At 36.1% G+C, this 19791-nt stretch overlaps 2 protein-coding genes across 3 annotated transcripts in view; one reads left to right on the top strand and one right to left on the bottom strand.

Moving 5' to 3' along the window:
• srsf2b (serine and arginine rich splicing factor 2b) overlaps positions 1 to 4227 on the bottom strand; it is a 5853-nt gene extending 1626 nt beyond the window's left edge. The window contains exons 1-3 of one of the 2 annotated variants that reach the window (XR_012355742.1): positions 3742 to 4227; positions 1990 to 2296; positions 1709 to 1830 (exon numbers count right to left, since the gene is read on the bottom strand). Coding sequence is in view for 1 of the 2 variants with exons in the window: in XM_073843133.1 (XP_073699234.1) it covers positions 2002 to 2296; positions 3742 to 4109 (663 nt within the window). In the remaining variant the exon portion in view is untranslated. The remainder of the gene's footprint in view (positions 1 to 1708; positions 1831 to 1989; positions 2297 to 3741) is intronic. The other variant, XM_073843133.1, reaches the window with a different exon arrangement.
• A 1689-nt stretch (positions 4228 to 5916) lies between these two features.
• Positions 5917 to 17912, top strand: mfsd11 (major facilitator superfamily domain containing 11). Its single transcript, XM_073834020.1, has 15 exons — positions 5917 to 6065; positions 6240 to 6284; positions 6360 to 6493; positions 6606 to 6661; positions 8975 to 9082; positions 9203 to 9282; positions 9376 to 9472; positions 9561 to 9619; positions 9812 to 9968; positions 10066 to 10106; positions 10197 to 10262; positions 14248 to 14373; positions 14454 to 14628; positions 14711 to 14846; positions 14946 to 17912. Exons 3-15 carry the CDS (start codon positions 6398 to 6400, stop codon positions 15105 to 15107), a joined length of 1359 nt encoding a protein of 452 aa, XP_073690121.1. The 5' UTR covers positions 5917 to 6065; positions 6240 to 6284; positions 6360 to 6397; the 3' UTR covers positions 15108 to 17912.
• The last annotated feature ends 1879 nt before the right edge of the window (positions 17913 to 19791 follow it).

Genomic DNA, 19791 nt, shown 5'->3' with positions numbered 1-19791 from the left:
ATTTTGTGTTGTAATAAAATATCGATATTGGCCGTTAGTGTATCGATTATTTATTGCAACAGAGAGCACAACAATATATTGCAATATCGATTTTTTTCCCCACCCCTAGTAAATACCCCATCCGAAGTTTTTTTTACCTTAGTCGAACATTTATGGAGATATTAGAGTTTTTCGAATTGCTTGTTACAGGAGTGAATGGTACATGTGATGTATCTCGTAAATTGCACCACTAAACGTGCAAGTAATCTTACCAAACTTGTACAGTAGTGTAAATAGGTTATGTACTCACAAAACGCTGCATCAGAACATTTGTAAGTCCACCATGAGTGTTTTAAAAACACGTTTTACCCGAGAACTACTAGTCTCAGAAACTACAAGTCAACGTCACTTCCCTAGTTTGAAAAAAGCACGTAAAAGTCCTCCTACTACATCTGTGCGCATGTCAACTTGTAGGAGGACTTTTACGTGCTTTTTTCAAACCAGGGACGTGACGTCGACGTGTCACCATTTGTAGTTTTTGAGACTAGTAGTTCTCGGGTAAAACGTGTTTTTAAAACACTCATGGTAGACTTACAAATGTTCTGATGCGGCGTTTTGTGAGTACATAACCTATTTACACTACTGTACAAGTTTGGTAAGATTACTTGCAGGTTTAGTGGTGCAATTTACGAGATACATCACATGTACCATTCACTCCTGTAACAAGCAATTCGAAAAACTCTAATATCTCCATAAATGTTTGACTAAGGTAAAAAAAACTTCGGATGGGGTATTTAGATGGGCTTCGGAGTGCATTGCAATGAAGTCAATTCTACTCCGAACCATCCCTTTAAACACTAAAAAAGGCAATGCATGTAATGTTAACAGCATCACAATAAAACGACTACGCAAGCCAGTTTCATGAGATTTCGGACAGTATCGTCTGAGCTGGGCAGTATGGCTTCAGCGCACGTGCTTATAATGGGTTCATGTGTGTCTTATCCAATCAGAATGATCATATTGGTCTGATTCATAATGTTTTTAAATTTCAATTTTGTTTTACTAGCGCTACATAATGTTAAATCCTTTTGCATTCAAAGAGTATTTTTATATAATTTAGTAAAACAATTTATTTTTTAAGTAATAAAACATATAAAATATGTATATGGGCAATTCTACAGAATTGGTTCAAGTTGGAAACGTCTTGAGGGGAAAAAAAAAACATTTTTTCAGATAAAATGTGTATGCAAATTTTATGATATCCAAGTTACACAATGCTAGTATACTTTATTTTTAACTAAACATCCCAATTTTTTGGAATAACAAAAAACAAAAAGATGTCACTACCGAAACGTAACCAAATGTTTCGGTCATGACTGTTTCAGTAGTTGTATATATTAAGCTTACTAATATTTTAAATATTATTGTGTATTTCAATAGATAATAGAAGGATCTTAGTAAACATCTAAGATCTTAAATGCTTTTTAAATGTGTGTTTTTGGTTGTGGGACAGCAGTTTGCACCAATGTATATATTTATGTAGTGTGTTTAGCCACATTTTTAAATAAAATACATAATAGGGTAATTTATACTATGTCTATAATATAAAATTACCCATAACAAATTACGTTTATTCACATTTCCGGCTTGTGAGCAAGTTGGCAGCAAGTATGTGTTTTACTCTTTTTCTGAGGCAAGACACTGTCTGTCTGTAGTCTCGTACACGTACCTCAGCACCCATCTGCTTCAAAGCAACCCCAACAGGAGCAGGTATCTGGATCACATACACCTCTACCAGCTCAAACTGCACCACACAGCCCTGCTTTTACATTGCCATACTGGATTCAGCAGCTTGGAGGAAACAATTCCACATTGAGTTCAACAGCATTCTCAAAGCAGAACTAAAACCTGCTGTGCAAGTCAAAGTTTTAGCAATGCAATGCGTCTGAACTGTGTTCCTGCACATTATACCAGTGAATATGAGCACAAGTAGGTGTTATGCATTCTTACCAATGAAGAGTTTTAGGATGCAGGTCCTGCTTCCTCAGCAGACTTCGGTTGGCTTTTAGACCTCGACCTGGACTTGGAGTCTCTGTTCGACCCAGGTGTGCGGCTTCTGGACCTGGACTTGGACTTGGATTTGGATCGTGAACGTGATCTAGACCTGGAAGGAGACTTGGACTTCCTCTTGCGGGGAGTGTGTGACTTGGAGCGAGAGCGGGAATAGGAGCGTGAACGGGACCTGCTGTAACGGGAACGGCTGCGGGAAGGAGAGCGGCTCCTGCTTCTGGAACGGCTGCGTCTCTGACGTCTCGGACTGTGGGTGAAGATGAAAAAAAAAATCAGGAATTACTGAATACAGACCTGCAGTCACTTACTTTGTTCCACTGATGAATGAGCCGTTTTGAAGAAATCAGTTGAATAAATGAATCAGTGACTCACTATTTGAAGAGACTTGTCTACACCTACTAGACGTTTTAGAGAGCGTTTACACAACAATTCTAAACTTGAATGGAAAACTTTATGCATTTAGGCTGTTCATTTACACAACAATGGCGTTTTGGGTGCCTGAAAAAGCAAACTTTCAAAAACAAGTTTTAAAGCATAAGTAAAAAAAAAAAAAAAAAAAAGTGTAATTTGTAAAAACTGTGATGTCACACATGTGCATTTTACATCTTTAATCTATAGGAGCATGCATAGACACATGATGTTTCTTTACAGTGACATTGCCAACTACTGGTCTGGCATGCATAATACAGCATTTTTAGTTTTTGGATATTTTTGACAATGTTGTTGTCTGTACCCAAACTTTTATGAAAACCTAACACACCCTTAGTTTCGCTTTCTTCTTCTTGGTTTTTAACAGCCACCTTCTGCTCTGGAGTGTGCAACAGAGTTTTATATTCTATTTATTAGTTTAGTTTCACTTTGAAAAAATATCGTACAACCAGTGTTGGGGGTAATGCTTAACAAGTACGAGTTACGTAATTCAATTACTTTTTCCAAGTAACTAGTAAAGTAATGCCTTATTTTTCAATTTACAATTTACTTTTTGAAATAAGTAACGTTAGTTACTTTGTTTTCCCATTAATTGACTGACAGCTCTTCTGTTCCAAAAATTAATTATGTTAAAAATAACAAATCTTTTTATGTATAAATTAAATATTACATTGGCACAAACTATTTTACATTAAAAACATGCAAGCAATCCCAGCCCAGATGAGAAAACGTAAGGCAAAAGTAACGTAACATTACTTTCCATAAAAAGTAACCCAATTAGTTACTTTTTTAGGGAGTAACACAATATTGTAAAGCATTACTTCCCATAAAAAGTAACTAAGTAACAATTAGTTACTTTTTAGGGAGTAAGACAATATTGTAACGCATTACTTTCCATAAAAAGTAACTAAGTAACGCAATCAGTTACTTTTTTAGGGAGTAATGCGTTACTCCCTAAAAAAGTCACTAATTGCATTACTTAACAAAACCAGCTAAAACCAGCCTAGGCTGTTTGGCTGGTTTTAGCTGGTCATAGCTGGAAGGCAGGCTGGTTTTAGAGGGGTTTTGGCCACTTTTCCAGCCTGGCCAGGCTGGTCTTAGCTGGTCAGGCTGGGAGACCAGAAAACCAGCTACTTCCAGCTAAGACCAGCCAACCAGCCTAGGCTGGTATTCGCTGGTTTTTTCAGCAGGTAACCCACAGCTATCGTAACAAGTCGATGTTGTCAAAGACAACAGATTTACTTTGACATGTTCTTGTTTTACCTCCGGCTGCTGCGGCGGCTGTTGTGTCCGCTGTATCTTCCAGCGGCTCCTCCGCCGCGGCGCCCGCCGTAGTAGGAATCGGGCGGTCTGCTATATCGAGCCATCTGAACCCGGAGATCTCGCCCGTCCAGACTCGCTCCATCCATCGCGTCCATCGCATCTTCGGCATCCCTCTTGTCGTGAAAGCGCACGAAGGCGAACCCTCGGCTCTCTTTTGTGTATCGATCTCTGGGAATATAAACGTCGCCAACTCGGCCGTACTTTTCAAAGACACGCCGCAGCGTTTCCGGCGACGTGCGGTACGTTAAATTATCCACTTTTAACGAAGTCATGCCCTCTATGGCGGGCGGAGACCTACCGTAACTCATTTTAGTGAACGTAAGTACCTCAAACGTCAAGAATTCACTTCGTTTGTGCTCTGCACAAGTCAATTCGCGTAGTCCAGCACCAACACAAACACTAGTTGCCGCTGATGGGAGCACAACGCACGCGCATGGTGTCCAAAATGGCGCGTTCAGAAGCTTTAAACCCGGAAGAGAATGTAGTCCACTGGGCTTTTATTGAATAAACATACACAGCATTGTGAAAAAAGTTACTTTTAAAAGCAATGCATTACAATATTGCGTTACTCCCTAAAAAAGTAACGCATTACGGGTTGCTTGTTTGTTTTTGTTTTGAATATACAAAGTTCTGTTTTGGCAAATGTTAAAGCCCTTTAACACCAAAAGCCTCAGTGTGAAGGAAAAGTATATTCACTTCCGTACCGGTCTGTACAGTAAAACACAGAAGAAGAAAGTTCAACACTCTTCAGCAATAAAAAGAGGAAGAACAAATGTTAAGTTATCTTTAGTAATTTTTGCTTATTAGTATGGTTGAATTGGAGGTCATTGAAGGTCAGCAGCAAAGACACTGGTTAATAAAATGGAATTAAATACATAAAGGATATTTGTATTATTTAACATATTTAATTATTTGGGTCATTCTAAATAGTATAACTTGAGTTTCACTGTTTTTATTCATTCTGAGGAATATTTAATGTTTTGTGAGTTTAATCGATGCCTGTTTACATTTATTCTACAACTAAAGTAACATCTTACTCCCGATTTCTCTCAACAAGGGGACAGGAGAGCTTTCAATCAATAAATGGGAAAAAAACGATACATTTAAAAAATCCTAAAAATGAAACAACAGGCATTAAATATCAAATAATAAAAGGCAAATGTGAATTTGGTCAAAATATGTGACCTGGACCACAAAATTAGTCTGAAATAGCGTGGGGTATATTTATTACAATACATTGTAAGGGACAAATTTATAGTTTTTTTTTCTTTTATGCCAAAGATCATGTTCCATGAAGATATTTTGTAAATTTCCTACCATAAATATATAAAAACGTAATCTTTAATTAGTAATATGCGTTGCTAAGAACTTCATTTAAACAACTTTGAACAAGACGATTTTCTCAGTATTTTTTATTTTTGTATTTTCTTTTTTGCACCCTTAGATTCCAGATTTTTTAAATAGTTGTATCTTGGTCAAACATTGTCCTATCCTAACAAACCATACATCAACGGGAAGCTTATTTATTCAACTTTGATGTATTAGCCTAATCATAAAAAAGTACAAAATTGACCCTTATGACTGTTTTTCTTTTTTTTCTTTTTTGGTCCAGGCTCACGTAAATAAAACCGTCTTTAGAATATTCAATCCAAAAAGTATATTTTCCCTTAAAAGGGAGAGTGAACACTGAATATTTTGATTGTTGGATATATAATTGGATACAGACAAGGCCAAAATAAAATGCAAATACAGTCGGGAAAAAAATCTATAGCATAAGTTTTAGGGTGTATATTTTATATTTTATTTTTTTTAATTTATAGGGTTAAGGCTATATTTTGAGATGAACTTTTTGCTCTAAACATACATTACGCACAGTCAACCTTCAAACGTGACTTTTAAACCCTTATCCCTTATTATCTCTAACTTAAACAGTTTATTCAAAGTACTAACTATACGTGTTTAATGCATTTTCAACGAATATCTATCAACAGCGACTTTTCCGGTTTATCTCAACGCTGACGTATGGAAAAACAACACTACCCACAAATCAGTGCGTGGAGGATAATCATGACGTCACCGTCAGCTGATAGATGTCACATGACAGACATTTTTGAGTTCAGATACAGGCAGAGCTTTTCTGAGAAGTCGGAAACGAATATATATTTACGTTTAACAGCTTTACAAAATGTTAATTTCCATATCGAAACAGGAGTGAATTAGCACAATATGAATTAGCTGTTCACATCAGCGCACCCAACTAGTCGGTAAGTTTTTTTTTTTTTGAGCACATTTAACGTTACTATTGCACTCGGTCTCAAATGAGCAGCCGAAGTGATAGTAATAATTTATTAATAATACATTATTCAATAAAACAGATGTTTTTCCCCCATCTCACATGTTGTATAATAACTGTTTCGATATAAATAAATATCCTCCAGAGCTGTTTGATCTCATGAGGAAGCAGTGATCATATGCAGCACACGGTAAATATAGCCTGGTCACGTTTTTAACCAGTTGTGTCATGTGTCACCTGACTTTAAATCGTTTGTATTCAATAGTCTCAGGTTGTCATCGAGCTAAAGACTGTAGAGCCAACATGAGTCCCGAAGGAAAGACCCTGCTCAACATCATAATCCTGGGCTTGGGGTTCATGGTTATGTTCACTGCCTTTGGCACCTGCGGGAATATTGAAGTAGGTTTTGAGCTTTTTCAGATTTGCAAATGCATGATGTGATCAGTGTTATCATAGCAGATTTGTCTAGGTTTCTAAGTGTGGATTCAAACCAACATTTTCACTTTTTCAGCAAACCGTAATAAAGAGTTTCAACAGTACAGAGTTTCATGGAAGTGGCTACACAAGGTATTCGTTTACTTCATTTCTTCCTTCTGTCTTCAGAGCGAGAGTTTTTATAGAGCACAAATAGTGGCCACCCACTTTTCATTTTGGCCTTGGTGCCAGATCTTATTTGCTTTTTTTAAAAGGTCTTTTAAAACACTTCAATTCAATGCCAGCCTGCTTCCAGATGACGCACAATGTTAGAAACATTTATAAAAATATAAAGTTGTGAGATTGTGTACTTGACGCATTCTATGCAGAGTTATTTTAAATAATAAGAAATGCAAATGACATTCGTAAGTATACAGAATTTTTCTTTGAAGTGTAGTGTAAAAGGTCCACATACACATACACAACGAATGGGATTTTTACTTTCAGAATCCCAGTTGTGCTCTGTTTCTCCTCAAGTCATGTGACATGTTTTGCCCTCTGTACCCTTTTTGAATGAGATCTATGATGGCTGGTTTAAAGATGAAAATCGGGTCATCTGATGTTGAGCTCTAATCTAATGAATCTCTCTTTGACCTCAGTAATCACGTTGACCATGGTTATGTAATAAAGAAGCACTATTATCAAAAAAAAAGAGAGAGAGAGAAATGAATGCGGTTGACATGTGACCGTGTGAACTATGACTAGTATTCAGTACTCTAGTTTATTTCCCCTGATAAATGTTATCAGTTTGCTGTTTAAAAAAAAAGAGATAACTTTTTGTTATGTTCCCTTTTATTTTTAATTATTAATATTATTATTTTGTGACGGAAAAAAAAAAATTGGTTGGGAAAATAAAAATGTGTTGTAACAGTGGTCTTTAAATATAATTTGTATGACTTTTTAATATTTAAATCTTAAAAAAATAGTTTTGAGGTGTGTACATATTGGTTATTGTTATTTTTTTATTGTTAATTATTATTATTATTTAGTGTCTTTCAGTTGCCTCTAACCATTGTAAGAGAGCAGACTGTAACTTTCTCTTTTCTTTGATTAAATGAAATTTATTTTATCTTATAGTTCTCAATGTAAATACAGTTGAAGTCCAAAGTTTACACACACCTTGCAGAATCTGCAAAATGTTAATTATTTTACAAAAATAAGAGGGATCATGCAAAATGCATGTTATTTTTTTTTATTTAGGACTGACCTGAGGAAGATATTTAACATAAAAGACGTTTACATATAGTCCACAAGAGAAAATAATAGTTGAATTTATAAAAAATTACCCTGTTCAGAAGTTTACATACATTATCACAAATTCTTTGGTTTTCCAGCATTTTTGTGTATTTGAACCCTTTCCAACAATGACTGTTTGATTTTGTGATCAATCTTTTCGCACTGAGGACAACTTAAGGACTCATATGCAACTATTACAGAAGGTTCAGAAGGAAAAACGACATTAAGAGTCAGGGGTGTAAACTTTTGAACAGAATTGAAGTAAAGATGTGTACATTTTTCTTATTTTGCCTAAATATACTTTTTTCATTTAGTACTGCCCTTCAAAAGCTATAGAAGATACATGTCTCCCAGAAGAGAAAATAAGTTAAATTTACCCTGATCTTGAAAATTCAAATTTTTTCACCCTTAATGCACTGTGTTTCCTTCTGAAGCATCAGTGAGTGTCTGAACCTTCTGTAATAGTTGCTTATGAGTCGCTCAGTTGTCCTCAGTGTGAAAAGATGGATCTCAAAATCAAACAGTCATTGTTGGAAAGGGTTCAAATACACAAAAATGCTGAAAAACCAAAGAATTTGTGGGAGCTGATGGATTATTCTGAAGAACAGCAGGCAGTTTAACTGTTCAGGACAAACAAGGGACTCATGAACAACTATCACTAAAACACAGCTGTGGATCATTCAGGTAACAACACAGTGTTAGAATCAAGTGTATGTAAACTTTTAAACCAGGTCATTTTTATGAATTCAACTATTATTTTCTCTAATGGACTATGTGTAAACGTCTTTTATGTGAAATATCTTCTTCCGGTCAGTACAAAAAAAAAAAATAAACATGCTTTTTTATGATCCCTTATTTTGGTAAAATAATTAACATTTTGCAGATTCTGCAAGGTATATGTAAACTTTTGACCTCAACTGTATTTGAGTGGCATTATTACTGTTGTCACATGTTAATTTAATGCCACAATATTAAAGGTAGATTCATATTTTTTAGTTATGAGAAAAACCGCCCCTTGTTTTCCCTTCTGTAAAAAGTAATAACCAATTAAATGATTTTTCACTGGCTTTTTTATAAAACACAATTAAACAGAAATGTTGCATTTACTTTTATGATCATCCTTATTTAAAATACCATCCTTAACACATGCTTCTCATATTTCTCTTCTAGCATGGCGATTATCTACGCCGTATTCTCTGCCTCTAACCTTATAGCGCCCTCAGTGATAGCTGTCATTGGACCTCAGTTGTCTTTGTTTTTTAGTGGACTTGTTTACAGGTAAGTGCCTAATGGATTTAATTTGGTAATAGTAGTAGTAATTTAGTAATAAATTTGTAATTTTCCCAGTATTTCTTATAAAGTATTTATTAAAAAGATGTAATCTGTTCTCTCTTTCAGTGGTTATATTGCTGTTTTCATTCATCCTTACACCGCATCATTTTATACTTTATCCGTGTTGCTCGGAATTGCCGCTGCAGGTGTGATATCATTATCATTATCAGTTCAGTTATGAAATCATATTATAAAGCCACACATTCTCTAAAACGTTCTGCTAACTTTGTGTCTCGCAGTGCTCTGGACGGCCCAAGGAAATCTGCTCACCATTAACTCCAAAGATTCCACCATTGGGAGAAACAGTGGAATATTTTGGGCATTGATGCAGTTTAGGTACATCCTGCTTGTTGTCATTAAGTATGTGTTAAAGGAAAAAGACAACATGAGGAGCAAGGATTCAATGATTGTCTTTTATCCGCAGCTTATTCTTTGGTAATCTCTACATATATATTGCCTGGCATGGCAAGAGTCACATAACAGGTGAGTTTGTTTTACTGTATAGAATAATCAATGGCAGCAACTTTAGTGGAAATCGCCTCTCAATTAAAATGTTTTTTTTTTTTTTTTATTGTAAATTTAATTACTGGTTAAAAAATAGTTTGATTATTTAAAATGGTTTGACTTAGGTCTCAAGTCAAAAAAAATCTGAAAAACATTGTTTCTTGGTGTCAGATAAGGACCGGCAGACGGTTTTCATCACACTCACGGTCATCAGCCTGGTGGGCACCTTCCTTTTTTTCCTGATCCAGCGGCCAGACCCAGAACCTGCACCTACTGATGCCGCTGAGTCACTTCTACCAGCAGACATCTCTGATAGTAGCTCTGTGGAGTAAGTGTTTATTTTTATGCACTTCTGCAAGCCAAGACATTTTTCTGGAACAGTTTAATCATATTGCATTGTTTCCTATTCCTGTTACTCTTTTAAGTGCATCCCAGAGTCTGTGCTCTCAGGCAATTGAGGCATTCAGTAAGTGCCGTTAAAATATATAAAAATATATATTCAAAGATTTAAAATTGTGCTTTTAAAGTGTATTAATCTGTTATCTCATTTCAACAGAGAAATCCATACAGCTAGCTATGACCAAAGAGATGCTTTTGCTGAGCATACCCTTTGCGTACTCTGGTAAGTTCAGTCTCTCAGAGGAAAATAGGTTTATTCTTCTAGATGCTAATAATGTATTTAAAGGTCCCATATTGTACACATTTCTGGAGGTTTATTTTAGTTGTTGATGTCCTTAAGAATATATATTTGCGGTATAAGTGCCAATCTCAATATATTTTTACAGCTCCTTTTTTAGGAGCTCTGTCAAAAACAGGTCGATTTTGGCCCATCTAATTAATATTCATGAGCCTCTCTTCTGATTGGCCTGTTGTTTTCTGAGTGACGCACAGCCAGGCCAATCACAGTTAAATACGGTCATGTATGCTTTAGCCGAGCCCAGAGCCATATAAAAAGAGAGTTGCGACACGCTTTGATCTCGCCGCCGAGCTCTCAATAGTTCCAAACAGCTCCGCGCTGTCAATGTGTTTGAATGGAGTTAAATACGATAGACAGCAGTTTTACTATATTTGCAGCAATTTCGAGTAATTATTAACACATAATGTGCATTGATTGTGTATTGATAACTTCTCTGAATACGCTTTACAATCGCATTTTATTCTGGGGAGTGATAAAGAGACATAATTAATATGTTCTCATACTCTTTGGCAGTCAAATGTGACCAAACACCTTAAGTGTAACTTTTATTCAATTAAATAACTGTAATATATATAGTTAAATTCTATTTAGTAAATATTTTGAGGAGGTTTTTTGTACTTAATATGTGCAATAATGATCCTGACCATTTAAAAGATAACATTTTCTAATATAGTATTTAGATTACAGTTAGTGTAATATTTAAGGTTAAATACATCTGCATGTGTATTTGGACATGATCAAACACTCTTTTTTTATACAGTATGTTTCAATTTAATGATTTAATGTTAAATTAAAAAAAAGTAATTTACTCTTGTTTTATGATATTCAAATATACAACATAAGTGAATATTATAAAAGGCAAGCAAAAATGGCATTTAACATAATAGAAAATATGAAAATAATGTTTAAAAAAACACAAGGCAACGAATTGCATTCAGCATACATTTTTATCGTGTTTCTTGAATGCAGTCTTTACTGAAACTCATTCAACCTCCTACAGGGAGAGAAAGATTGCAGAAAGACTAAAAACATAAAAATATGACTACTAGTATCTGGTTATGGTCGCTATTACGGTGTTTCTCACGTTATCCAGCTGCATTTACAGTTTAACTGTTTATTTTTTAACGATAAACATTAACTATAACATGCTTCATAAAACACCACTATTGGCCAGTTTTTCGAGAGGTCAACTGATGCGTTAAAATGTAAAGAAATGCAGTAATTTCTTCAATATACTTGCGACTGTGCTTGAGAAGCGCTGAAATGAATGGACTTCAATGGAGGAGCTATTGGTTGTTTGGAACTATTGACCGCTCCATGACACGCTTTACTTCCGCATTCCTCAGTTCCTATGGAAGCCTATGGGAGTGTCGCAACTCTCTTTTTATATGGCTCTGGCCGAGCCCAGAGCCATAGAGAGAGCCTAGCTTGCTGATACCAAAGTCCACGTGACGCGCTGACTTTTCTAATCAACGATTGGCTCTTTCACCAAGAAGGCGGGGCTTCGCGGCCATAATGAGCGTTGCATTTTTCACCATTCAAAACTACACGAGTGACATGTCTTGGGTATTCTGTAGTCTTTGCTGATACTCAACAGGATATTTCAGAATGATCATTAATGGTTTTCCTTTTTCAAACACCGAATGCAGTAAGCTACATAACTGTTGCTTTAGTAAAGCCCCTTTCACAAAGCGCGCTGATTCTGTAAAATTACGGGAACGAGCGCTGTGTGAACAAAAGCCAGAGCCATAAAGGCAGTGTTGTAGTGATGATGCACGTTATCATGCAACTCTTCACGACGAAAAAATACGTGCAAAGTGGAATGAAGCGGCGATCAGGCAGAGCCAGCTCCTCACTATCAGCGCTGAAGCACAGTTTGTTCAGGTTAGTTTCAGTTTAGTTAAATGTACGCGTCGCATTACATCTCACATCCAAATGTCACATGTCTTTATTGTTTGTGTGTAAAGCACGCACAGATTCCGGAAAACAGCTGTGAATGAACCAAATTAAACAACTTCGGAACAAATCATGGGACACATTATCCGTGTATTTACCGGAATCGCTGTGTGAAAGAGGCTGAAGTTGACGTGCCAGTGGTCTCTTATATTCACGTTGTTCTGGAGCCTGTGCAATGATGTTGTCGTGGCAAAAAAATCAAACGACTCTCATCGCATAAGAGACAAACTCAATCAATTGTCTTTTGTAAGGATTTATTCTTTGCAAAGAAGGTCAGACAGTCATACAGGTTGCTGCAGAGTGTGACAAAGAAGGGAGGGTTTCCTCCACTTTTATATCTCTTCCCTAGTCCTCAAGGTTATATCTTTAAACAGCCTGTAACTCTCCATCCCCCAGGAACCAAAGAAAACTCCTTTTTTAGCATACTAGTCAACCTATAGAAAACCTTCTAAGAGACCTTTTGGGTCACCAAAGGTGCCCATTTGCTTCCCCAGCTGCTTTCCCTCATCTAGGTGACATTCTTTACCTTTTATGCCTCTTTGCCCTCTGGGTGTCTCTATTTAAAGAAATACTAAATGCTTCTAAAATCACACAAAAGGGTATAAATGAATTTTTCTTTCACAATGTAGTTTCGACATCTATCAACTGAACAGGGTTTTCTCGACTTGTTTTCGTGTTGTTGTTGCTTAGCAATGGAATGGACACGATATTGTCTGGGTTTGGCAAAAGGAGGGTGGGACGGTGGTTGGTGCTCGGGGTGGTGACTGAAGGCGGTGACTGAGTAGATCGGACGTCACATCGTTACGGAAGTCACAGCGGCTCGTGAAAATGAACAGCTACTTTAAGCAGGCTGTGTACAGTTTACTGTGGATTGACTGTTTTGAAACTTGAAATGGTAGTTACATAGCCCCTAGACCTCAGTTATCATGAAAAAAGCCAGGAAATTTTGATTTTGACAATATGGGACCTTTAATAGTAATATACACTATATAATCTGTGGTAGCAGTGGTAATTAACACCATAATGACAGATAAATGGCTGCACCTCCCGTTGTCCTGTTTGTAGACATGGAGCGCCATACCTGGTCAGTGTTTTAGTTGATGTTATCATTTTTGTGTCAAACATTCGCATTCATACGGCTGCTTTTGGCACAGAGACACCGCATTACATGACGTTAGGCATTATTTTGATTTCTGTAGACAGCGTGGAGCAAATGCGTCATGTGCGTCTGAATGTTATGATTGTTCAAGAGTAGACGTGTTATGTAAGCATGTTCTGAGCTCATACGTGCTCATACCGGTAATCTTGTTCTGCATTCACATAGCACATTACCGGTAATTTACAGGTAATGTTACAACTTTTCATATAGGAAAAATTGCCAGAACAAACTTACTGGTATTTTTGAAAAGGTCATGTTCACACATGATCTCTTAATGGTAATTTATCAGTAATTTACTAGTAAAGATTTAGAGCTATAATCTGTGTGGAAGCAGTGGTAATTCACCCCATGATGGCAGGTTATTAAAAAAAAACAATGGCCCAAAGCAGAATCCTGGGGGACCCCTTTAGTAGCAGGGGGTTTGTTCTTCTAGACACTAATAATTTGTTTAATAATGATATTAATAATATACATTATAATCTGTGTGGTGGCAGTGGTAATTCGCATCATGCCAGATAAAAAAAAAAAGCAGATTATGAAAAGAAGAGGGCCCAAAACAGAACCGCGCGAATGAAGCGAGTAAACTCAAATGTTCAAGCGTCCAACTACGCGCGAATAGCACGATTTATTCGTGCAAGTCGCGTCTGTTGTGAACGCACCATTATAGTGATAAGTTTATGTATTTTAAACCTATTACTGCCCCAGTAATTTTACAGTCATGTCGGTCAGCCAGCTCTAATACATGTAGAAGACTGATCCGTAATGTTCAGACAATGTGTTTGCCTATCTTTCCAGGTTTTGAGCTCACCTTTTACAGTGGGGTGTACGGGACATGTTTAGGAGCCATGACTCAGTTTGGAGACAGCGCCAAGGGTCTTATCGGCCTCTCTGGAATTTTGATCGGTGTTGGTGAAATTCTTGGTCAGTCAGTGCATTACAACTATAGTGCTTCAGTTCAATGTAGCATGGCAAATGTAATAAACAGTTCTCTGTTTAACCAGGAGGGGGAGCATTTGGGATCCTGGATAAGTGTAATCGTTATGGCAGAAACCCGGTGGTGTTTTTGGGGCTGTTTACCCATATTGTGGCATTCTTCCTCATCTTCCTCAACATAGCCAGTGATGCTCCCGTGGCCCCAGAGGAAGGCACACAAATGAAAGCTTTCATCCAACCCAGGTAAGAGACAACAGTACAGTACAAGGATGCGCATAAGGACACTCTAGCTGTTTGTTAACACTTCTGTGGTTTGTTTTGTCAGCGTGACTGTGGCGCTGATATGCAGTTTCCTGCTGGGTCTGGGTGATAGTTGCTTCAACACTCAGCTCATCAGCATTGTGGGATTCTTGTTCCGCGAAGACAGTGCGCCAGCTTTCGCTGTCTTTAAATTTGTACAGGTTTGAATCTTCCTTTGATATAAGTATATTGATATTCTTATGGTTTTATGTCTTTCGGGAAAAAACTAATTTTTTATCACAAATCTGTTGTCTCTGCAGTCCATCACAGCTGCGGTGGCCTTCTTCTACAGCAACTACCTTCTCCTGCACTGGCAGCTGCTCATCATAGTGGTGACGGGTTTCCTAGGCACTCTTACTTTCTTTGTGGTGGAGTTTAGCGTTGGCAGCATTCAACGGGACTCTGATTATGACAGTATCTGATGGGAAAAGTTAGAAGGACTGAAGTGCCAGAACTACCATCTCATCTCCAGCCATCATCCTCAGTGAGCAGATCTATAAAGCCATCTTCAATGGCCATTTTCCTCTTTGGTTTGCTTAAGATGTCTCCTATATCCATTCTCCTTTCCAAGCAAATCAGCTGTATAGACTCTCTTCGTTAATTGCACTTGAAGTATGTTTACTCCTCAGATGGGATCAAGGATCAGAGGCTGTAATGCAATAAAAGGTTTGTGCACATTTTTAAGTTTTCACATAGTATTATACCATGCAATGCTAGAAACCCTGGAACTATGGTCTAATTATCTTTCCAACAATGCTTGTTTTCTTGAACATTAAGCAAGAAGCAAATCACGATTAGATTGGACTCACCCTCAGGTTGTTCCAAACCCGTTGGGTGAATTTTCTGAAGACTCTTCATGCAGCTCGTTTTACCACAAAGACAGTTCATAGTGACATTGTGTGTTTTTTAAATGTTGTTAATAGTACTTTCAAACGATTAATTGTGATTAATCGCTTTCCAAAAAATTTGTTTACGTAATATGTGTACGTTTATTATATACATATAAATACGCACACATGCATTGATATATATTTAAGAAAAAATGTGCTGATATATTTACTATTTATATATAATATTAATTATATGAATAAAAATATATACATGCGAATACATGTAAATATTTTCATAATATATGCTGTATGTGTATACACATTATGTAAACAAAAACTTGTACTTTGGAGACAATTAATCACGAATAATCACGATTAATCGCTTTAAAAAAGTTTGACTATGTAATATATGTGTACATATATTATGTATATATAAATATACGCACACATGCATTGATTTATATATAATTAACAAGGTACACACACATTATGTAAACAAAAACTTGTACTTCGAATACGATTAATCACAAATAATCACAATTATTCGCTTTCAGAAAAGTTTTTGTTTATGTAATAAACGCACATTTCCATTTATATTTGTGTGTGTGTGTGTGTGTGTGTGTGTGTGTGTGTGTATAATAAACACTGTACACACATTATGCAAACAATAGCTTCTATTTCGGATACAATTAATAACGAATAATCGCAATTATTCGCTTTCAAAAAAGTTTACGTAATATGTTTATATTATGTATATATATATATATATATATATATATATATATATATATATATAAACGCACACATGCATTGTTGTTTTATATGTTTAGTATATTTATAAATTATATATGAATAAAAATATATACATGTAAATACATATGCAATAAAATATACAATATACAAAATATTTTCAGACTATATGCTGTATGTGTGTTTATATATATATTACTCCATATACACACATTATGTAAACAAAAACTTGTACTTCGGATATGATTATCACGAATAATCATGATTAATCGCTTTAAAAAGTTTTTCTATGTAATATATGTGTACATATATTATGTATATATAAATATACGCACACATGCATCTATCTATATATATATATATATATATATATATATATATAGAATGTTGTTTTATATATGTAATTTATAAGATTAATTATATGAATAAAAATATATACATGTAAATACATATGGAATACAATATAAAATATTTTCAGAATATATGCTGTATGTGTGTTTATATATAAATAATAAATATATACAGTAAAAACACATTATTTAAACAAAAACTTGTGTTTTGAATGTGATTAATTATGAAAAATCACGATCGTTTGACAGCATTAGTTGTTAACCAACGAAACTTAGCATTTTGAATACAGATTTGTAAGATGGGGCCTAAATTGACCCAAATTTCTGATTGTCAAAGAAAACTATTATATAACATAAAAGTCTCCGAATAAAGGGAATTAGATTAATAGTGGTTCATTTTGGAGCTTAACAGATGTGGTAGTTTTGAATTTTGTTGTGTGGAAAAGAGATGTGCGAAGATTCTTCTGAAATTCAGCTTTTTTTGTTTTATGAAAATGTAAATGAAGACCGATTTCCTTTAAGTGAGCTACTCCTTTAAGTAGTTGCTGTGCTACTTAAACTCAAATATTGAAGAGAAGTCTTGGTACAAATGCAATAAATTATTAAGCAATGCAACATCATTTAAATGTACACTACGTACGCTCTGAAACTGTAGATGAGAAATATGATTAAAGACAGTTTTAATCTTTCACAACTACAAAATCAGTATCAACGTAAAACACTCAATGCACAGTCAGTGTTTAAATTAAAATGTCTTGTTGATTTTAATTCTTTTTGTCAGCTGCCTTTCTTTTTTGTTTAACAAAACAATTTTGCCAAAGATTAAAGCACTCTTTGTAGAAATTATCTTTATTTTTTTCGGTTTGACTTTGTTTATTTGTGTGACTCAATGAATCTGATCACTAATATAGTTAATAGACATGTTAATAGAGAGAATGATTTGGGAATCGTTTTTTGTAACTGCATCTGTAGTAATATCAAGCTGGGCGTAAGGCAACATGTAATTGTAAATATTCATTAAGAAGGGGTTCGGAAAGACTCTTTCTTAATACATTCACAATATGTTACGAGCTCATTTGCATGGGAGTATAGGAGCTACATGTACGTTATTATGGAGTAAACGGTTCAGCTTCTTTTGGTTCAGAGCAATCTACAGGATGTTGAGGGAAAATGTGACATGACTATCTGGTCAAATACTTGAATGTATCGTACTGTAAAAATAGTAATGACACCTGGATATTCTGTTTTCTTTTATAAATGTGTATATATGGGATTAAAGTCCTTTTTGAGCCTTTGACTTTTGCCTATGTTTTTGTCGGTTTTAATACACAAACGTTTTACAGTAAACAAGGGTTTGTTATGGGACAATGACAAATTGTGTGTGTGTGTGTGTGTGTGTGTGTGTGTGTGTGTGTGTGTGTGTGTGTGTGTGTGTGTGTGTGTGTGTGTGTGTGTGTGTGTGTGAGAGAGAATGTACAGTCAAGCCCGAAATTATTCATACCCCTGGCAAATTCTGACTTAAAGTTACTTTTATTCAATCAGCAAGTTTTTTTTTTTCATTAGAAAGGACACAGATGTCTCCCGGAAGATAATAAGACGATGTACAAGAGGCATCATTGTGGAAAAAAAATATTACTCGTCTTTTATTTACATTTGAAAAAAAAAGTGGCATGTCCAAAATGATTCATACCCTTCTCAATAATCAATAGAAAAGCCTTTATTGGCTATTAGAGCAATCAAACACTTCCTATAATTGCTGACCAGCTTTTTGCATGTCTCCACTGGTATTTTTACCCGTTCATCTTTAGCGATGAGCTCCAACTCTTTCAGGATGTAGGGTCTCCTTGCCATCACCCTGATCTTTATCTCCCTCCACAGATTCTCAATTGGATTTAAGTCAGGACTCTGGCTGGGCCACTGCAAATCGTTAATGTTTTTGTCTGCAAACCATTTCTTCACCACTTTTGCTGTGTGTTTTGGGTCGTTGTCGTGCTGAAATGTCCACTGGTGCCCAAGGCCAAGTTTCTCAGCAGACTGCCTGATGTTGTTGTTGAGAATTTTGATGTATTGCTCCTTTTTCATGGTGCTGTTTACTGTGATTAGGTTCCCTGGTCCTCCGGCTGAAAACCACACCCAAAACATTAGGTTCCCACCACCATGTTTGACAGTGGAGATGGTGTTCTTAGGGTTGACGGCTTCTTCTTTTTTACGCCAACGAAGGCTACATCATTGTGGCCAAATAATTAAATTTTTGTTTCATCTGACCATAAAACAAAAGACCAGAAGTCTTCTTCTTTGTCCAGATGAGCATTTGCAAAGGCCAAGTGGGCTTTTGTGTGCCTTATCTGGAGAAGTGGTGTCCTCCTTGGTCTGCGTCCTGTGAACCCAGCGGTGTGCAGTGTCTGTTTGACTGTCTGCCTTGAGATGTTGCCACCAGCAGAGCCCAGATTCATCAGGATGGCCTTGGTGGTGATCCTTGGATTCTTTTGACCTCTCTCACTATCCTCCTGGCCAGCACAGGTGTCACTTTTGGCTTCCGACCACGTCCTCTGAGATTTTTCACAGTGTGGAATGTCTTGTATTTTTATAATAATACTTTGCACTGTAGCCACTGGAACTTCAAAACATTTAGATATGGTCTTACAGCCCTTTCCACAATGCACAGCCGTAAGTCCTCAGTGAGCTCCTTTGTCTTAGCCATGACTGTCTACAAACCAACAGCAGAGAGCTTCTGTTTTTCACCTGTTGAGTTGATTAAAACAGCTGTTCCCAATCAATCAGGGTAATTAGGGTGCTTTAGAACAGCTTGGACTATTTGGAATGGTATAGAACTTTGGATTTTCCCATAGACTGTGACAGTTTGCAAAGGGTATGAATAATTTTGGACATGCCACTTTTTGTTCAAATGAAAATAAAAGCTAAGAAATATTTTTTCACAATGATGCCTCTTGTACATCGTCTTATCTTTTGGGAGAAGCCTGTGTCATTTCCGTGTGGAAAAAAAAAAAAAAAAAACTTGTTGGTTGAATAAAAGTAACTTTAAGTTAGAATTTGCCAGGGGTATGAATAATTTCGGGCTTGACTGTTTAATTATGGATGTGTGTGTGTGTGTGTGTGTGTGTGTGTGTGTGTATATCAGAACTTCACTGGGACTTTTAAAATTTCAGGATAGTTAG

The sequence above is a fragment of the Garra rufa genome, chromosome 1, assembly GCF_049309525.1.
Source record: "Garra rufa chromosome 1, GarRuf1.0, whole genome shotgun sequence".
NCBI classification, from domain to species: domain Eukaryota; kingdom Metazoa; phylum Chordata; class Actinopteri; order Cypriniformes; family Cyprinidae; genus Garra; species Garra rufa.
The sequence above is the reverse complement of the archived record's forward strand: the minus strand, read 5'-3'. Positions and strand labels throughout refer to the sequence as shown.

Coding starts and splice junctions, on each gene's coding strand:
- mfsd11 (XM_073834020.1), top strand. CDS start 6,398: ATGAGTCCCGAAGGAAAGACCCTGCTCAACATCATAATCCTGGGCTTG. Junction 10,107..10,196: donor TCAGGCAATTGAGGCATTCA/GTAAGTGCCGTT, acceptor TCATTTCAACAG/AGAAATCCATACAGCTAGCT. Junction 10,263..14,247: donor CATACCCTTTGCGTACTCTG/GTAAGTTCAGTC, acceptor CTATCTTTCCAG/GTTTTGAGCTCACCTTTTAC.